The 19,958-nt window shown below is 29.2% G+C and overlaps 1 protein-coding gene across 1 annotated transcript; it reads left to right on the forward strand.

Annotated features, from left to right (window-relative positions):
* Positions 1-16,126: 16,126 nt before the first annotated feature.
* LOC109799775 (uncharacterized) lies at positions 16,127-19,054 on the forward strand. The gene is made up of 2 exons (XM_020360437.3): positions 16,127-16,285; positions 18,128-19,054. Exon 2 carries the CDS (start codon positions 18,135-18,137, stop codon positions 18,795-18,797), a length of 663 nt encoding a protein of 220 aa, XP_020216026.1. The 5' UTR covers positions 16,127-16,285; positions 18,128-18,134; the 3' UTR covers positions 18,798-19,054.
* The last annotated feature ends 904 nt before the right edge of the window (positions 19,055-19,958 follow it).

Consider the following 19,958-nt stretch of genomic DNA (forward strand, 5'->3'; position numbering starts at 1 on the left):
TATTGTCATTTTTATCGTCATCATTACTATTGTTAGTAGTGGTCGTAGTGGTGACAATATGGTAATATACAATGATAATAGTGGTTGTGAATGTGATTATGATTTTACATGAGTTTTCTCTTTAATGTAATAAGTCATCTATTTTAGTTTAAAGTTTGTGCTTATCATTCTCATATAAAAGATCATTTTTACATGATATACCCTAAATATGTAAAGAGAGTGAGACTTGAAATATCAACATCAAACTTGTATACTTATATGCATTATTAATTAATGATGCTAGGGGAAAAAATAATATATATGATAACATACATAATATATATATATATATAATTTAAAAATATAAATGAAAATCTCACACTCTTTGATATTAGATAATATAATTTAAATAATATATATGCATGTTTTATTTTTTAATTATTTAGTTATTTTTTTAATGATGAAAATGTATTCATAAAGGAAAAATATATAATTAAAAATTTAATTAAAATTATCTTTTATCATTAAAATATCTAATCAAATATATATATATATATATATTAAAATAAAAATTATGTAAATTAAAATTATATAATATATTAATAAATATACAATTTTTTATGTTATATATAATATAAGTGTATGTATAATTTTAAAATATTTATAAAATAAAATCAATAAAAAAATACATTAAAAATTATAACACATAAAAATTAAATTTAGCCGTGTAAGTGACGGTTATTAGAATAATTATGGGATGTGCTGAACAACCTCTTGTAATGGATGATGTTGTATGCTTTAATATTTGAGTTATATAACCCATCAAACACGGCTAAAATACCTAACAATTAATTGATTAAATTGAGGGATATTTAAATAATTTTTCATGTTAAAGTCGGAGATTATTCAAAGAATATGCCTACCACCAAACTACCACCACTACAAATAGTAAACATTGAAGGCATTGGTGTGTCATACTAAACCAAAAATATATTTTACTTATTTGAAATTTTATTTTTAATATTTTATGTCAAATTTTAATAATAAAAAAATATAGAAAACAAATATTTTAATTCAGATTAGCAAATGACATTTACTAATTTTTAATTTGCATATAAATTAGCTATTTTTCTTATATTGAGTTAAAAGAAATAATATCATCTAATATTTTAGTATGTGTAATGTATAGACTAACTGTTTATTATAAATAACTAAAATTTATAATAAATTATATATATATACAAATAAGTATTATGTTTGACTATATAAATTATATTTAAAATTTATATAAATAGATATTTTTAAATATATAAATTATATTTTAAATTTATGAAAGTAATTTATATTATAATATAATATTATTTTTATTTATTGATAATTTATTTTAAAATATTAAATTTAATTTATAAATAATTATAATAAATAAATAAAATTGAATTAGATAAAAAGTTAAAAAAAATCTTTAGAAATTTCTCGTCAAAGTAAAGTTCTTCAAGATGTTTTTGTATAAGATAGAGGTCCGTGTTTAACATAAATAGATCCATTAGTACTAGAAGAAAAAAAAACATTTCATATCTCTCTATTTTAAAAAAAATAATGAAATAAAATAAAATAAAAAAGAGAAAAATAATATAGTGAGTGATTATAAAGAGAAAAAGTTAAATAAAAATATAAAAAGGAAGAGTGATAGTTATAAGTTGTTCCAAATAAAAATAAAATAAATGTATAGTAAAAAGAGAAAATAAATAAGAAAGTAAAAAGAAAAAAAAAAAAAAAAAAGTCATGTGCAAGTGGGAAAAAATTAGTTATTAAAATGGATATCATCTTTATATAAAATAAAGTCAATTTATTCAAATTTTTAGTTTAAGAAAGTAAACTTTAAATTTAGCACACATAAAATTATTAGGGTAAATTATTAATTGGGTGAGAAGGATTGTAGTAGTTAGAAATATGTGGATCTAGGTTCATCTTTGTAATATTTTTTATCTTTCCAAAAAAAAATAAAATTAACACACATAATCATGTAGAAATAATCAAAATTAAAATTTATTTAAATGATGATTGACTATATTAAAAAAAAGTTGTATTTTAATTTGTTTTTAATCTTAGCTACTTAAATAAGAGGAAAAATTATGTGTTTCTAATCATAAGATATTATATATAACTTTAATTTTGTTTATATGAGTTCGAATCTCCTAACACTATTTTTCTTATTTAATGGACAATTCTTTCATGGAGTTTAATTTAAGTAGTTACAATTAAATAAAGCTACTTATAAATTGAGTGTATGAAATAATCCTCTAAATTAGTCTCTACTACCAATCTCGACGTATCATTAAAGTCTTATATAATAGTTACAATTTGACAGTATGGTGAGCGGCTCTGTTAGGGTTTTGGAGAAGGAAGCATCATCCGACGATGACCCTCTATTGCGAAGTACGAAAAAAGTCAAAACGAAGTCGATTACGGAGAATTCTGATCCTATTGAAGATGCCAACATGGAGGAGCTTGGTGCTGATTCATTATCCAACAAAAATACCTCCAAATCATATATGGAAAGCCTATTATCTTCCGGTGGAGGGAAAGCCTTCACGGATTTAAATAGTCTTATGAAGGAGATGGAATGTCCAGAGAACGATTTCTATGAAGAGAAGGAGATTTCGGAGGGTGACACAGAGGAACTTGACCCTTGCCCAACAATCCCTGTTTCCCAAGAGGAATTTGAAGAATGGTGTGCTCCATGGAAAAATTCCCTTGTCATAAATGTACTGGGGAAAAAGGTCTCCTATAGAATGCTGGATAATAAAGTGCAACGGGAATGGGCCAAGATGGGTGCAGTGAGGCTGGTGGATCTCAATCAGGACTTTTATCTCGCACAGTTTGCATCTGAGGATGATTACAAACATGCTCTATTCGAAGGTCCTTGGTTGATCGCGGATCACTACATAGTGGTACAACGCTGGAGGCCTTTTTTCACCTTGACAGCCAAGCAAACAAGGAAGATTGCTGCCTGGATATGTGTTCCAGGACTACCAATTGAGTTATTCAATGATAGGTTTCTTTGGAGAGTTGGAAGCAAATTAGGAACGATGCTTAAAATCGATAAGCTTACGTCGATCCAAACCCGTGGGAAATTTGCTCGTATTTGTGTGGAGATTGACCTTCAGAAAAAGTTGGTCTCTCAGATCAACGTTTTAGGACATATCTTAAAATTGGAGTATGAAGGCCTTCACTCTATCTGCTTTACATGTGGTAAATATGGTCATAAACAATCTCAATGTTCTAAGATAACTATAACTGAGGAGCATATGAACACAACTAAGCGGGATAATTCTTCAATGGATGTGGAAGGGAATTTGGCCAAGTCATCAACGATGGAGGACTACCCTAATCGAAACCAACCTAACGCCAAGCAGAATATTCACAGCCAAGATTCACCAGATTCTCCGGATCAATATGGGCCATGGATGATTGTTAAGCGTAAAAAGAAATCCCCCAAGTCTCGGAATCAGTTGATACCTGGAGGTGATATTCAAGATATGATTATCTATAATTCATATCCAAATCACGTAAATAATCCATTAGTGGATGTGAATCAAAAGGCTGACGTGGCAGATAAAACAAAATCGGTAATGAGTTATAGCAACGACATCATCCCAAGGTCTACAGAAAAATCTACTAGGATTCTGCGGAACACAACAGGAGGGAAGAACTCCCAAAATCTACGTAAAAAAGAGATGATGGGCCCAAAAGATGCAAAATTTAAAAATAACGGTATGATCAATATTAAAGGATCTCGGTCAGATGGTGGGCCCTTACCACAAACCTTCATGGATAATTTCAAGTTAACACAGTCAAATGACAGTCATGTAGTACGTGAAGAGTGCAACTCAAAGGCAGTTCTCGCAAACCTTAAGCGCATGTCAGAGTCTCATCCCAATGAACACGAAAATCCTATTGAAGTAATATCGCATGTCGTTCTTCCAGATGCAGAAACCATGGAGTTTGCTAACCTCATGCGACAACACCTGGACCCGGGTAGATCCTCAAGTACTAAACAAGATCCCACTAAACAGAACTATGGTGATATCCATAATGACACAAGGGTTTCCAACCCAAACTCTAAAACAAATTTTTAATGAATATTACAAGTTGGAATTGTAGAGGAGCTGGGTGTAAAGGTTTTGTCCCACTCATAAATGATTCCATACGAGAAAATGACATTGGTGTCTTATGCTTGCTTGAAACACACATTAGTGGCGTAAAAGCCCAAAAGGTTATTCAAAGGATTAATCTAGATAGCTCCTTTGTGGTTGATGCGCATGGTCAAGCCGGAGGGATATGGTGCTTATGGGACTCAACGAGATGGAAACTTGAGGTTGTATCTAACTCTAACCAGTATGTTCATTTCTATGTGAAAGGTCTAATGGGATCTTGGTTCATGACTGTTGTATATGCCAATCCTCATTCTCAATTTCGTATCGAACTCTGGAGAGACTTGATACGTTTGGCTTCAACAATACAGGGTGCTTGGAGTGTATTGGGTGACTTTAATGCAACTCTAAAGGATGAAGAACGACATGGGGGATCTCTTCACGCAAACTCTCGAGGTGACCTCGCATTTAGACATATGGCTCGTGATTGTAATCTAATTGATATAGGTTTCCAGGGTGCTCCATTTACTTGGCAACGTGGTAAGGTGTATGTTCGCTTAGATCGTGTTCTAGTTAACATTCAATGGCAATTAGAATATCCTGATGCAAATGTTTTTCACTTAAGCCCCTTGAAGTCTGATCACAGTATGATTCGTTTGAACCTCTCTTCTCCTCTACAATCTGACTGCCGTCGCCGTCCATTTCGGTTTGAGGCAGCATGGATCACACACCTGGAGTTCCAGTCCGTGCTTCGAAATAGCTGGAATGTTGCACCTGACTGGAATAAAAAAATGGGTTACGTGCAACAGCAGCTCCTTTGTTGGAATCGTTCTAGCTTTGGCAACATTTTCCATACTAAGCGCAGACTTTTGAGAAGGTTAAATGGTATTGCAATGAAGCTAAGTTTTGAAATCAACCCTTTCCTAGAACAGCTTGCTAGAGATTTATGGTTACAATATGAACGGATTTTGATTAGAGAAGAACTCTTATGGTTTCAAAAATCTCGCTGCAAATGGTTAGAACTTGGGGATCGTAACACACGTTATTTCCATGGGACAACCATCATCAGAAGAAGGAAAAATAGAGTGCTCTCTCTACAAGATGATTCAGGGGCTTGGGTGGTAAATGAAGATGAATTGAAATATATGGTCACCTCCTTTTATAAAAATCTGTTCACTGATCCAGGTGAGTATGAACCCTTTTGCTTAACTCAATCCTTTCCTGAGTTAACAGCTGCTGAAAAAGAAATGATGGCAAGCCCTATTTCAACTCAAGAAATTTCACAAGCTTTAACTCGCATGGGTGGTTTTAAGGCGCCCGGGCCTGATGGATTTCAAGCAATCTTTTATCAATCCCAATGGAGTATTGTGGGACCAGCCCTTTGTAAGTTAGTTCAAGATATCCAACAAACTCCAAGGAAGGTAGCTGAGATTAACAATACTCTCATCACGCTAATTCCAAAGGTGGATCATGTTACTTCTCTAAAACAAATGAGGCCCATTAGCTTATGTAATGTGTCTTATAAAGCCCTCACAAAAGTTCTAGCCACCCGTCTAAGAAAAGTAATGGAAGGACTGGTGGGTCCAAATCAATGTAGCTTTGTACCACGTAGACAAACCACAGACAATATCATAATTACACAAGAAGTTATACATTCTATGAGGCATAAATCAGGAAAGAAAGGCTGGATGACCATCAAAATTGATCTAGAGAAAGCATACGATAGGCTGAATTGGAATTTTATTAGAGAGACTCTATCGGATATTGGCTTACCGCAAAAATTTATTGATCTGGTGACAGAATGCATATCTTCACCAAGGATGAAGGTGATTTGGAATGGTAATACTTTAGATGAATTTCAACCTTCTCGTGGTATCCGTCAGGGAGACCCTTTGTCTCCATATATTTTCGTTTTATGCATGGAGAGACTGTTCCATTTAATCGATATTGCAGTATCACATCAACTCTGGAAACCTATTAGGCTCTCGAAAAGAGGTCCGCCCCTTGCCTATCTAGCATTTGCTGATGACTTAATCCTATTCTCCGAGGCTTCCTTGGATCAAGTAGATATTATTCAAAGCTGTCTTGAAGAGTTCTGTAGAAGCTCCGGGCAAAAGATCAACCATGATAAGTCCCGTATATTCTTCTCAAAAAATGTTGGTTGGGTTGTTAAATCAGAAATCAGTTCTTGTCTCGGATTTCAAAGAACTGATAATTTAGGAAAGTATCTTGGAGTGCAACTTCATCACACCAGAGTGAGTCGCTCTACACTAAACTCAGTCATGAATCATGTCAATAGACGACTAAGCTCTTGGAAGGCAAGAAACCTCTCATTTGCTGGCAGACTGACTCTAACCAAATCTGTTCTGGCAGCAATACCAACTTACACAATGCAGACAATTTATATGCCTCGAAAGCTTTGTGATGATATTGATAAAGCTTGCAGGTCTTTTCTATGGGGCGAGACTAGTGGTCAAAAACGTGTCCATGCTGTCGCTTGGGAAAATCTCTGTAAACCAAAGCTTCATGGAGGCCTTGGCTTAAGGGAGACTCGTAGGATGAATACATGCTTCATGCTTAAAAATTGCTGGAACCTGTGCTCCCAATCTGACAAGTTATGGGTGAGAATTCTAAAAACAAAATACGCTTGTGGAGAAGGAGCGTTACCAATTGTCACCAAGAGATCAAATTCTTCAAATTGTTGGCGCGGTATCTGTGCAGCGTGGAATGAATTTCAACCTCTTTTGGCTTGGAATTTAGGGGATGGAAAAACTATTAATTTTTTGCTTGATTCCTGGCTGCCTTCTCGGACTATTATTGCTGAGGTAGTAGTACAACCAGTGCCAATGCAGGATCGTCGTAAAGTAGTGGCAGATTATGTTAACGAAGATGGTACTTGGAATTTGAATGAGATTCGTCGGTTTCTTCCTAATATGATTTGGTTAGAGATTATTGGTATATTGGCCCCCCCTCATCAGAAAATGACAAAGATATTCTAGTTTGGGGAGGCTCAAAAGATGGTCGTTTTTCTATTAAGACTGCATATAACTCAATTAGTCCTCCTTTGGTTAATAATAACCAACCTTTATATTCAGCCATATGGAAGTGGAAAGGGCCCCAGAGAATTCGTTGTCTTCTCTGGAGGGTTGCTCAAAATAGCCTTTGCACAAATGAGTGGAGAGTCTCCAGAGGACTAGCTACAATTAGACTCTGTCCCATTTGCAATATTGACCAAGAAAACATAGTGCATATCTTAAGGGACTGCTATTGTGCTGTAGCAATTTGGCAGCGGCTTTTTGGAGATTTGGATAATGACTTCTATCACCCTACAGTGACCCAATGGCTTGGTTCAAATTTAATAAATGTAGAAGAATCTTGGGCTACAACGTTTGCAGTAGCTATAGACTCAATTTGGAAAGCAAGAAATATGACAGTATTTAATCAGCTTCCTTTTAATCCCAACCAAATTGTTTGCGAGATTAAAGGAAGAACAGGTGAACTTATCAAAGTCAATTCAATTGGACCAAAGCCTACCCATTATAACATTGATACTAACCTCATTAGTTGGTCTAGACCTCCTCCTGGAGTCTTAAAATTAAATTGTGATGGGGCTGTGGCTGCGTCTTCAATTGCCTCTTGTGGAGGAGTCATAAGAAATTCCAATGGGAAGTTCATTTTTTCTTTTTCAAACATGATTGGAGTATGCTCAGTTGTACAGGCAGAATTATGGGCAATTTTTCATGGACTACGTCTTCTTAAGGAACGAAGCTTGGTGGTTGATATTATCATAGAATCAGATTCTGCCCTGGCAGTCAAGTTTTTAAATGAGGGATGTTCAAGGGAACATCCTTACTATTCATTAGTTAATCATATAGTTAGGATGGCTGGGGATTTCCCTAGTATTGATTGCACTCATGTTCTTAGGGAAGCAAATCAGGTTGCTGATGGATTCGCAAAATTCGGACTCTCCATTTCTGAAGGGATGCTTTGTTTTGATTCTCCTCCTAGTTGGTCGCACTTTAGTTTAGTTGCAGATGATTCTGCTGTATTGTTCCCTCGTGGTTTCTAGTTTGTTTTTGGGCTTTTAAGCCCCTTAGTGAATCAAAAAAAAAAAAAGAAATATTTTCCTTTTCTACCCATTTTAACAAATAAATCAAATATTATATATGATAAATTTTTAACTTTAATAATAATCACTTTAAAATTAGAGAGAGAGAGAAAACTTATTTTCAAATAGTTAACAATATCATTTTTTTTACTAATTAACAATCTATATCTATTAAACTCTTGAATAAGTCGTTAAACCAAGAATGAGTTTAAATTCAATCTTCATAAATAAGACTACGAATTTGAATATTATAAAATATATATATATATATAACTGAAAAAGAAAAAAAAATCACTAAAAAAGTGGGCAATCAAATTCATCAAAATAATATAAAAAAAATCTAAAAATAATTTGTATCATTAAAAAGAAATATAATATGTAGACGTTGATGCAGGTGCATAGAATTTCAAGGCATAACATGAATTACTTTAGTGGGGATTAAAAAAAGTTATCTGGGGTCATACCATTAATCATTTTTGAAGTATGAAGTAGGATATTATAATTAAAAATTTATCTAGGGCATAGGATGGCAAAACTACATTTTGAAGTAGGAAAGGGGTTATATATAAAAGGTTATCTCTCATCCTTTTGTGAAGTGCACATGATCATGAGCCTCACAATTCCAGATTCTGCTTCACCAATACCTCATGCTAAAAAGGTATCTCAGTCTCAGACAACAAAATTAGCAAGTATATCACAATTTGGAAAATTGATAATACTATGGAATGATGCTTCATTATATTAAATTTAGTAGTATATAAAGACCCTTTCCACTCCTTTTTGTCTTTGTTTCTTTTATTATTAAATTTTTTTTATAATAATTTAAAGCTGTGATACAATATGTTATCTATCTACCCTCATTACGGTAGTGGAATTCTTGGGTAATACATTCCACTTTTTAGAAAGCACTTTTCAAATTTTTTACTCATTTATTGCATAAATTTAGATTGACATTAGATCTTTGGTGTTATGTTCAATGGACCCTTGTAAGTTGTGTAACTCCATTGATTACGTAAAGAGTGTCTATATTTTACTTATACAAATGGCCATATTGCCGGAATCGACAAACTCAAGTTTTAGGTCTATTAATTAAAATAAATTATTTATCATTAACTTTTATTCATGTCTCACTCATCATTGAATCAACATTGCATTGCATATTATTTATTATTAACTTTTATTCATGTCTCAATCATCATTGAATCAACATTGCATTGCATGCCAATGTTTTTGGAAATAGTTTACTTTACAAAATAGTTTAACTTAGATTTAACTTATTTTGTGCGATGATATTTTTAAGAGTTTTTAAGATTTTTTTAACTTATTTTTTAATTCAAATTTTATTTATTAATTAAATTTTAATATTTTTTTAAAATAAATTATTAATAAATAAAAATCATATTATATTATAATATAAAATATTTATCATACATCTAAAATATATATAATTTATGTCTTACTGTCTAAACATATATAATTTATATGTTTCAAAATATTTATTTATATAAATTTTAAATAAGATTTATAATTTAAATATAATATTTATTTGTGTGTATATATAATTTATTATAAATTTTAATTATATAATAAATATTTAGTTTGCGAATTGCATATGTTAAAATATTAGTTATATTTAAATTTGGTTATTTAATTTTTAAAAAATGTTAAGTATCTTTCCATCCAAATTAATATTGACAACATTAATGAATCTAGATGATAAGGTAACACTTTACATATATTTTTTTTAAATCAGATTAAACATTTTAAAAATTGTGTGACCAAATTGAACATTTTAAAAATAATAGGATAAGTTTAAATAAAAATTTACGTAACATATTTTGTATAAATAAATTTAAATTTTCTTTTACTTACCTTAACAAAATCATGAATGATAATAAATTGAATACTTGAATGAAAAGAATCACAAAATAAATATAGAAAAAAGTTATTTAATAAAAGAAAGACAAAATTCTACTTTTGGTTCATCTATTTTTGTATTTAATAAACATTTAACTTGTGTATTACACAAACTAAAATATTAATTATGATAAATTGCACTCTTTGTTCTTTTTTGTCAATTTGTAATTTTGATTCTTCTATTTTAAAATAGAAATATTTAGTCTCATAATTTTAAAAATACGAAATTTTAGTTCTCTCATCAAATTAACATCTATTAATCATTAAGTTTTAATGTTTATTTATGCTCAAGGAATGTAATATTAGTAATATGAAATTTGAATATAAAAACTAAGATAAAGCAGTAAATAAAATTTATTAATAAAATCAATTACTTGTTAAAATATATATAAACATAGCTTTTTATGTTATTTTTTAATTTTTATCTATCATGAGATTAAATATTATGTCACAAAGTGGTGACAAATCACTAAATAATATAAAAAATTAATTATTATGATAGGATCAAAATTTTATATTTTAAAAATAAGAGAACTAAATATTTATATTTTAAAATAAAGAAATCAAAATTATAGATCGACAAAATAAAAAGATTAAAAATGCAACATAGTCTACTAATTATTAACAAGTTAAAATGTAGGTAATTTGGAACTTATTTAATTTTACAAAACTAACTCTTAACTCTTAAGGTGACCCTTTTCATCTAGTCTATTACAAAAATTTTGTAGAGTTAGGCGTATTTTCACACCTTATTTCTATTATAGCGGGTGGCACTTGGTTAACATTATACAGATATCTTACTTGGAACAAAAGAAAGAGTAGAGGGTAAAAGATATCTTTGGTTCATACATTATGTCATCTGCACCAAGCATTAATTTCGAAGAGTCTAAACTGTACGACGCAGAATGGAGGACCCATTGCCTATGGATTAAGGTTCGTTCCAGAACTAGGGGAGTTTAGAAATTATATCTCCAAAACTGAAGCATAGGAGGAACTAATAATGTAAATAATCATTCAAGCAATAAGGCAAAAACTAAAATGCACAAAGGTCCAGGAAAAAAAAATAAGCTACTCAAATAGATAGTAGTGATATAATTTGCCAATGCTATGATATAGAAAATAAAAAGAAAAAATTGCACACCATTATCTTGCATTTAGAAAACATTTTCCGGCAATAGAGTATAGCAGTCTCAATTTTAGAATTGTTTCTCGATTATGAACATCATTGGATCTTCAACTCAACTCATTTATATATTGAGAGTTAGACATTAGTAAGTTATTTAACAATGAACTAATAGTCCATGAATGGATAAGTCCAACAATATTTATTAAAATAAAATATAATATTATCTTTAAAAAAAAGTGGATAACGGACTTAACTCAATATTAAAAAATAATTAATATAATAAAAAGTATTTCTTATTTATATATATTTTTAATTTATTAATTTTATCTTTAGTCAATATAAATTTGAATTTTTTTCAATATACATCTTCATATCCGATGTTATTAGACTTAATATGTAGATAAATGATTGATAATCTTTTGTAGTGAATTTATAGAAAATCTCAAACTCTCAAATTAAAATTGGGTTTGTAAGATAAGTCAAAGAAGTATGTTTTAGATGAAGAAAAATGTTGTATCTTTCAAATGAATATACCAAAACTTGTTTCGAATTATCAAAAAATTGATTTAAATAATAAAATATTAAATTAAATTATTATTTTATAATAAATTTATTAAGAGATACTAATATTTTAATCTTTGGGAGACTGATTCGGAGTTTAATTTGGAGGATATAGCAACGGATGAATTAATTTCTTTTGTCTTGATACCACTTTATGCCATTCTTTAACCAAACTTCCTCTCCAATCAATTTTAGATGAAGTGACTTATAGTACTTAGCTAGTAGCTACCAATTAAATAGATCATAGATATGTCTCGTTTTTTATAGAGGAAAAGAAACTGGCAAAATGAAGAACAGTAGCTATAGCTGCCTATAGCTATTTAAAGAAGAGTAGAAGACATGTTTTTGCAGCATATATATCTCTCTCTTTCTTCTCCTCTATACAATAATCCTCAATCTGAATCTCTCATCTTCATTATGAATAGGCACAAAGTGTACTTTGTTCTCATGGCCTTGGAGTTAACTTGTATTGGAATAAAATATGGAGTCTCAGACCATAATCCCTTTCAACAAATAAGTCCAACCATGTTGCTTTTCATCCTTGCTTTATTCTCCCATGTCCTTGCACTCACTGCTGACATGAGCATGCCAACTAACATCATAACATTCCACGTGTCAGGAGTAGTTGGATGTGAAGCACTTCTTTGGATTCTCCTTGCTCAGTTCTTGTGGTACTATATCATCAACCTACTTCTTTTACTTCTAGCATCCTTCTGCTTCTTCAACTACATTGTTCATATCACTCACCTTCTACGTAGAACAATCTCAAATGATGTTCAGATGTCAAATATGGAACCTCGTGAAGCTCAAGTAGTGTAGAACTTGCAACATAGCCTGGTTTCATGGATCGATAGCTTTATATATGTGTTTCTGCTCATATATTTTCTTAGTTTTCTGTTGGTGTAATAATTTTTTTTCTCTTTCTTATGTATAAAATATCTTCCCACTACTAATATCGATCAGTATAAATAATAGTCATTTCTGTCTATTAATTAAATTGTCTAAAACTTTAATCTTTTATTATTAATATGAAATAAATTATATTAAAAAAATTTATCTATATTGTATATATTAACGACGGTTTTGATAGAGATTAAATATTATTCTCTAATAGATACATAGAAAAACTTGAAGAAAAAAAAAATTCCAACAAAGAATCAAGATACTGATGATCTCAGTATTTCAACATTGACTCTTATCAAGAGATACTCTAGGTTAGGTTCAACAAAACAATTATCCAAATGAAGTTAATTTAAGCAATTATAATCAAATATATTTTAATAATTAAGGAGTGTGAATAGATAAATGAGAGAATTAATTAACACTAAGGAAATAAATATGCTCCAATACAATTCAATAAAAATTATTTTTTATTTAAGATATTAATGAAAGATTACAATAATAAATTATTAATAATGAATGTGAATAGAAAAAATAATAATTATATATAAATAATCTTATATATTAAACACCCTATTAACACTCATCATTTTTCTTTATATAGATGTCAATTAAAACCTAAAAAGACGAAGTGAGAAAAAAAAATAGATATTAATAAAATTTACACATATGTATAATGAGAATGTCATTTTTATATATGTAAATGAGAATGTTCAATCTTAATAATAATATTTATATTGAAATATTACAAATAAAACTATAACGTAATGTTAAAATCATGATTGTTTCTATCATTGTTATTGTTACTATCACCGTTAAGACTTCTACCACAATTATCATGATCAATATCATTGTTGACATTAACATCATTCATTGTCATTACTATCATCATTATTATTGTTGTTATCATCATGCTAACAATGATAACCATGATGGTAGTTGGTGACAATGAAGATAGTAATGATAGTGGTACAATTAATATGATACTAATAGTATGTGATAATTAATAATTTTGTTTGTAATATATTAATCTAAGTTGTTCATTTTAATTTAATGATTGAAATTCACAATTTTCATTATCACGCAAGAAAGTCATTCTTGTATTTAAGTAGTAATTTATGATGGTGAAGGTGATGTACCAATCACAATAATGATGGTGATAGTAATAGTATAGTGATGACAATAATAACTTTAGTAAGTAATAATTTTATTCATAATTTTTTAATAATTTTAATTCAAAAGTTAAAATAGAGTATTTTAACTCACATAAAAATATCACTCTTATAATATATGCTTCTTTTATTATATATATATATATATATATATATATATATATATATATATATGAAAAAATATAGTAAAATCCTTCAACATAGTAACGATAATGAATTCTAAGCTCATGTAGAATTTATTATACTTGAGAGCAATATACATCTCTTACAATTTTATGTTACAAAAGAACATATGTAACATCAAATGCTCACTCTTATTGTCATATAAGAAACAAATAATGAATTCATTAAAATCCATAAAAATAATTCAAAACAACTTGTTTTAATTAATAATATTATAAATTAAAAATTTATTAAAAAATATCTATAAACTTATTTTTTTTGAGTAGTGACTATAATTAATAATATTTCTCATATATATATATATATATATATATATATATATTTTTTTTTTTTTTTAAAGTGGATCAAATTAGAATAACTTTTGGTAGAACTAATTACTCTACTTAATAACTTATGGGTTTATGATATACATTAAATTTTAACAATTCAATCACTAAATTACAAGTTTTTTTTTAATAGTTTAAGTATGCAAATTTTTATAAGACTTAAAAATTATTTGATATTTTGTTAAAAAATTTAAATTAATGTATATTTATAAATGAAAGCATGTTATACATTATTTTAAATTAGTATAGCTAAACATCAAATATTTTAAAAATTTTGTAAAAAAAATTATAGACTTAATTTATTCATAAAAAGAATAAATTTAACATTTATATAGTTAAAATTTAATATACTATAAGTTATTGAGTGAAGTAACTATAAGAAAAATTAATTTTAGAATAAATGGATCATCTTTTTATGTAAAATTATATTTTACTTTTCATTTTATCTTTTTTTCATTTCATTTTATTAATTTGATGAGATAAGAATAGAATTAAAATATAATATAATTTAAATATTATAATATTAATTAGCATATTATCAAATTTCAATAAATAAATAAAAAATTAACCTGTCAAATAGGTTAGCTTGTAACTTTTTAGGACTTAATGCATTAATCTAAATAATCCAAATATTATAATTATTGATCCACAATTTTTGTATTTATTTATTTTAATTATGCATGATCTCTTAAATTTTTTAAAATTATGACATTTCAGTTCCTTTTATCAATTAAAATATTACTTGAAATTATTGGTGACATAAATTGATGATGAGTAATTTTAGTGGAGATGTGACAAGTTACATAAATCAATAAAGTGACACTATAATAATAATACAAACTAATAACATGATATCGACATGACAAAGAAATATAACATTTATTTAAAAAATATTAAAAATAACCTTATAAATACTATAACACGTGACCTTAATTATAAAATTCACCATTTAAATCATTAAACCATTTAACTTTTATAATTATAATTTAAACAACATATTATATATAACATTATCACTCAAATTTATTTATTTTTTAAAATTATTTATCTAATATCAATTTAGTTTAAAATTAATAAATAATAAATTTACTTAATAATATATTTTAAAGTAAATTAATTGTATAATTTATTTAATATATATTTTACACAATAAGTATATACAACTACAAGAAATGTTACATATAGTGACATACAAAAAGTACAGTACAATATATATAGATATATGTCTATTTGACATATAGTTCCACACAATTTTAATGTTGATTTTAAATGAGATTTAATAACATTTTATGTGTCACTATAGCTTATATTCACACTTTTTAATAATATACCAACATATATTGTAATTATTGTGTGGATACAAGTAATTTTTAGTGACATGTATAGTGTTATTATAAAATGTGTGTCACTATATAACAATTTTCTTGCAGTATATAGTAAAAATATATTAAATAATACAATTTATATTTGTTATATGAAAATATATAATAAAAATATATATCGAAATGTATATATTATTTAATATATTTTCATACAATGAATATAAACAAACTTATATTTCTTTTTTATTTTTTTAATACACATGTTGTATTATCTATTTTAATATTATAAAATTCATATTATATATCCTATAAAAATTATTTTATATAAAATTATATTATTAAAAAAGAAAATATTAAAATTGCTGATTGAATGATAAGTATAGAATTAAGAAGAGAAACAAAAAAAATTATGAATTAGGTTTTGGGAGAAACATTTTTCAGTTGCCCAACCCTGTCTTTCACCATCTCGACTCGTCTTCTCGCGCCGCCGCCGAACACCGTTTCCATCGGCGTCGCCGTAGCCACCTATTTCTCCACGTGAGTTCTTTCTCCTTTTCGATTTTCATTTGCATGTCTCAATTATCCTGCAAGTTGTGAAAGGGTTTGGTGGATTTATGAATCTCACGAATTTCACTGAACATAATGATTTTTCGGTATTTGTGCAAATTATCGGGTTTTTTTTTTATATCATTTTGTTGGGGTTAGAGTAAGTGGTAGCCAAATAGCGAACACAAAATCAACAGAGGAGAAGAGAAATTTTATGTTTGTTACTGATGGAACGCAGTTTTTTTGCTACCGAAGGAGGAACAGTATTGAACTAAATCTATTGACTGCTTGGGTGAGAGGTTTTGCAAGTTTAGGAATAAGTGTGTGTTTGATTTCACCATGAATTTTCTTGAATCACGTTGGAATATTAGTTAATGTGATTTAGGACGAATTTTTACATTTTGGGTTTCACGTTCAGGAACTGATTCCAGGTCTAGAATTGATTTTGAGTTGAAGCAACTTTAGGTCGTTTTTGTATTTAACGTGAATACCTGAAACTATTCAATGAAGCTTCTACGTCAAAATCAACTTGGACGTGATTTTTAATGAATTTTGACGCAAATGTAAACCTACAGAGAGTTTTACTATTACCTTGTTTTTATAATTTTATAATAAAAAGCATTCAAACATAAATTACATCACTTCAAAATCATTTTTAACCAAAATTAATTTTGCAAAATCAATTTTAACCATGCTCGTCCAGAATCCATATATACACTAAGTTTAATGTAGGATGCAATTCTTTAAGTTTGGAGTTAGACAAATGTGCTTGCAGAACAACATTTTTTTATTTTTCCATGTCAAGGGTTATATTCCTGTTCTAGATGCTGTAGTAATGTTTATATTTCAAGGAAAGGTGACGTTCACTAAAGGATCCTCGTGTAATATAGTTGGTTTGTTCTGTTTTAAGGTTTACTCAAAATGTTTGTTTAAAAGAAAACAGTAGGCTACTACTACTAGGCTTGTGAAAAGGGCTTACTTGTTCAGTGAAACTGATATGCCCAAATGTTTTACATAGCAAATTGGTGTTCAGCAGAATTTTTTGTATCATGCCTTATTGTAGAACCCAGTACAGTATGTTATTTTCAAATCATACTTTTGGTTGATGTATGTCACCTTGAGCTTTTGATAGTGTAGAGAGTGCACTTTAGAATTCTGAATATGTAAATGGACATGGTAGTGTGCTCCATGCCTTTACAAAATTACAAAGAGTGAAAGCTTGAAGAACCTTTGTAGGTAGTTTTTGAGTCTATATTTACAAAAGATTTGAGCATACAATCTGTGAACGTGTTCCTTTATCCATGATGGATGGAAAATTAGTTTAGTATGTGATGTGTGTGCCCCTGTGGCTACCTGTAAGCATGATTTCTTGATTTGATTCAAGGCAAAGTGAAAAAAATAATTCCAGGAATCACTTTGCAGGAACTGATTTTTTTAGCTGTTTATTTCAACAGAATAATTAGTTACTTTCGGAATTTTGTGAGTGAATTTGAAAATTATTTTACTTGCTTCTTTTTTCTGGGTAGAATAAAAAAATCTCAAATACCATAAAATTTCATCTTTTATGTCTTTCGGTTTCATTATTAGTTTAAATGTTGACTTTTCTTTTTCTTTTGGTTCACAAATCAACCTCTTAAGTTTTCCTTATTCCCATTTAATGAAATATAAACAAAAATATAATAAAGAAATAGCAGTCATTGGCTTATCTGGTGTTGACATGTGATCTCTTGTTTACTGCAGAAGTAGATTTGGCTTATTATTTACATATAAACGTTGATGTTTACTTTTTGTATATTTTAAATCAACTTTTATTTTGTGTTGCTCTTGGAACAGTTGCAAAATGCAGTCAAATCAAACATCTTCTACAATGGAAGTTGAAACCATCCCAACTGAATCCAAGCTTTTGCCACCAAAGCCAAAGTTTGAGCCTTTGAAACCACATGAGATGTCTGATGGTCAGGTTCAGTTCCGCAAGGTGAATGTTCCACCACATCGTTATACTCCTCTCAAGAAAGCTTGGATGGATATCTATACTCCCATATATGAACAGATGAAAATTGATGTCCGCATGAATCTGAAGGCTCGTAGGGTCGAGCTGAAGACAAGGTCTGATACACCTGATATTAGTAACCTGCAAAAATGTGCTGACTTTGTCCATGCTTTAATGCTGGGTTTTGATGTCATTGATGCCATTGCTCTTCTGCGTTTGGATGAACTCTACATTGAGTCCTTTGAGATCAAGGATGTTAAAACACTTCGAGGTGATCACTTGTCTCGTGCTATTGGAAGGTTATCTGGTAAAGGTGGTAAAACAAAGTTTGCAATTGAGAATGCATCGAAGACAAGAATTGTGATTGCCGACACCAAAATTCACATATTGGGATCTTTTGCCAACATAAAGATTGCCAGGGATTCTCTTTGTAGCCTGATCCTAGGATCACCAGCAGGAAAGGTATATTCAAAACTAAGAGCAGTTACTGCCAGATTGGCAGAAAGGTTTTGATCTTATCATAATCGTGACATTTGTGGAACATTTTTCTGTTCCCATAATTTTTGCTATAATTTCTGTGATCTAGTATGATGAGGATGAGTTATATTGAGGAAGATGTTTCGGTTCATTCAATTCAGCTATTTGTCAAGTTCAAATCAAAATTGTGACTTGTGAGTGTAACAACGTTGATGTGAAAGTGAAGTTTTGCCCGTGAACATGAATAGATTAGAGTTATTTATGAATGTTTATTGATTGCTTGTTCCAGAAAATCCTGTTAGGTTGTGTCTCGCAATGTGTCGAGTTCATTATCAAGGGTCAATACATGATCAATCATTATTATTATTTTTTCTTTATTTAGTGAGGTTTGAAATGCGCTATAGGGCTGAATGGAGATAAATCTCTTGAGTCAGGGTTAGTGTTAGGGCTGAGTCATGGATAAGGAGAATTATCATGAGTACATACTTTACCTTAATTAGAGAATTTGATAATGTTATGTTATTATCTTGTTATTTGTTGTCTAAAAGTGATTTGTTGGGTTTGTGTCCACCCAAGACTTTCTCTCTTCAATAAGGGTTTGTTTGTATTGATATGAATTAAAATATCATATAAACTTTACCCAATGTAAATCAATAATAAATACTTAAATAGGTTATTCCTTCTCATTTTACTAGTTTCATCCCTTGAACCCCTGTTTGCTACAGCTGATTCCCCTAAGAAAATAAATGGGATGATAGAATCAGGGGTTACTTTATTCATGTCTGGTTGTTTGATAACATTGAATGGGAGAGGAAAGAACAAAAAAAAATAGTGGATTCCATTTTTTTTTGGCGCTGAGTAGGGTGAAAATTGCAACAAAATTATAAAATTGCTTCACCTGTAGCACAAAATTTTCTGGACAAAAATACCCCAATACTCTGAATGGACTGCATATTTTTGTTTCCCAACATGGTTTATAACTTCAATCGATTAAAATTAACTAATCGATTTTATAAAATTACATTTGTATTTGATGATTTGCAATTTTAATCTATTGAAATTTCTAAACAATGAATAGAACCTTTTTAGTCGATTATACTAAATAATTATTAAAACAGGTGTCAATACCCATTGCAAGTAAGTTTTTCATTATGGAAAAAGTAAGATTTATTTATTGTAGTTTTCTTACTTTCTTTT

The sequence above is a fragment of the Cajanus cajan genome, chromosome 3 (genome assembly GCF_000230855.2).
Source record: "Cajanus cajan strain Asha chromosome 3, NIPB_CcT2T_4, whole genome shotgun sequence".
Taxonomy (NCBI): domain Eukaryota; kingdom Viridiplantae; phylum Streptophyta; class Magnoliopsida; order Fabales; family Fabaceae; genus Cajanus; species Cajanus cajan.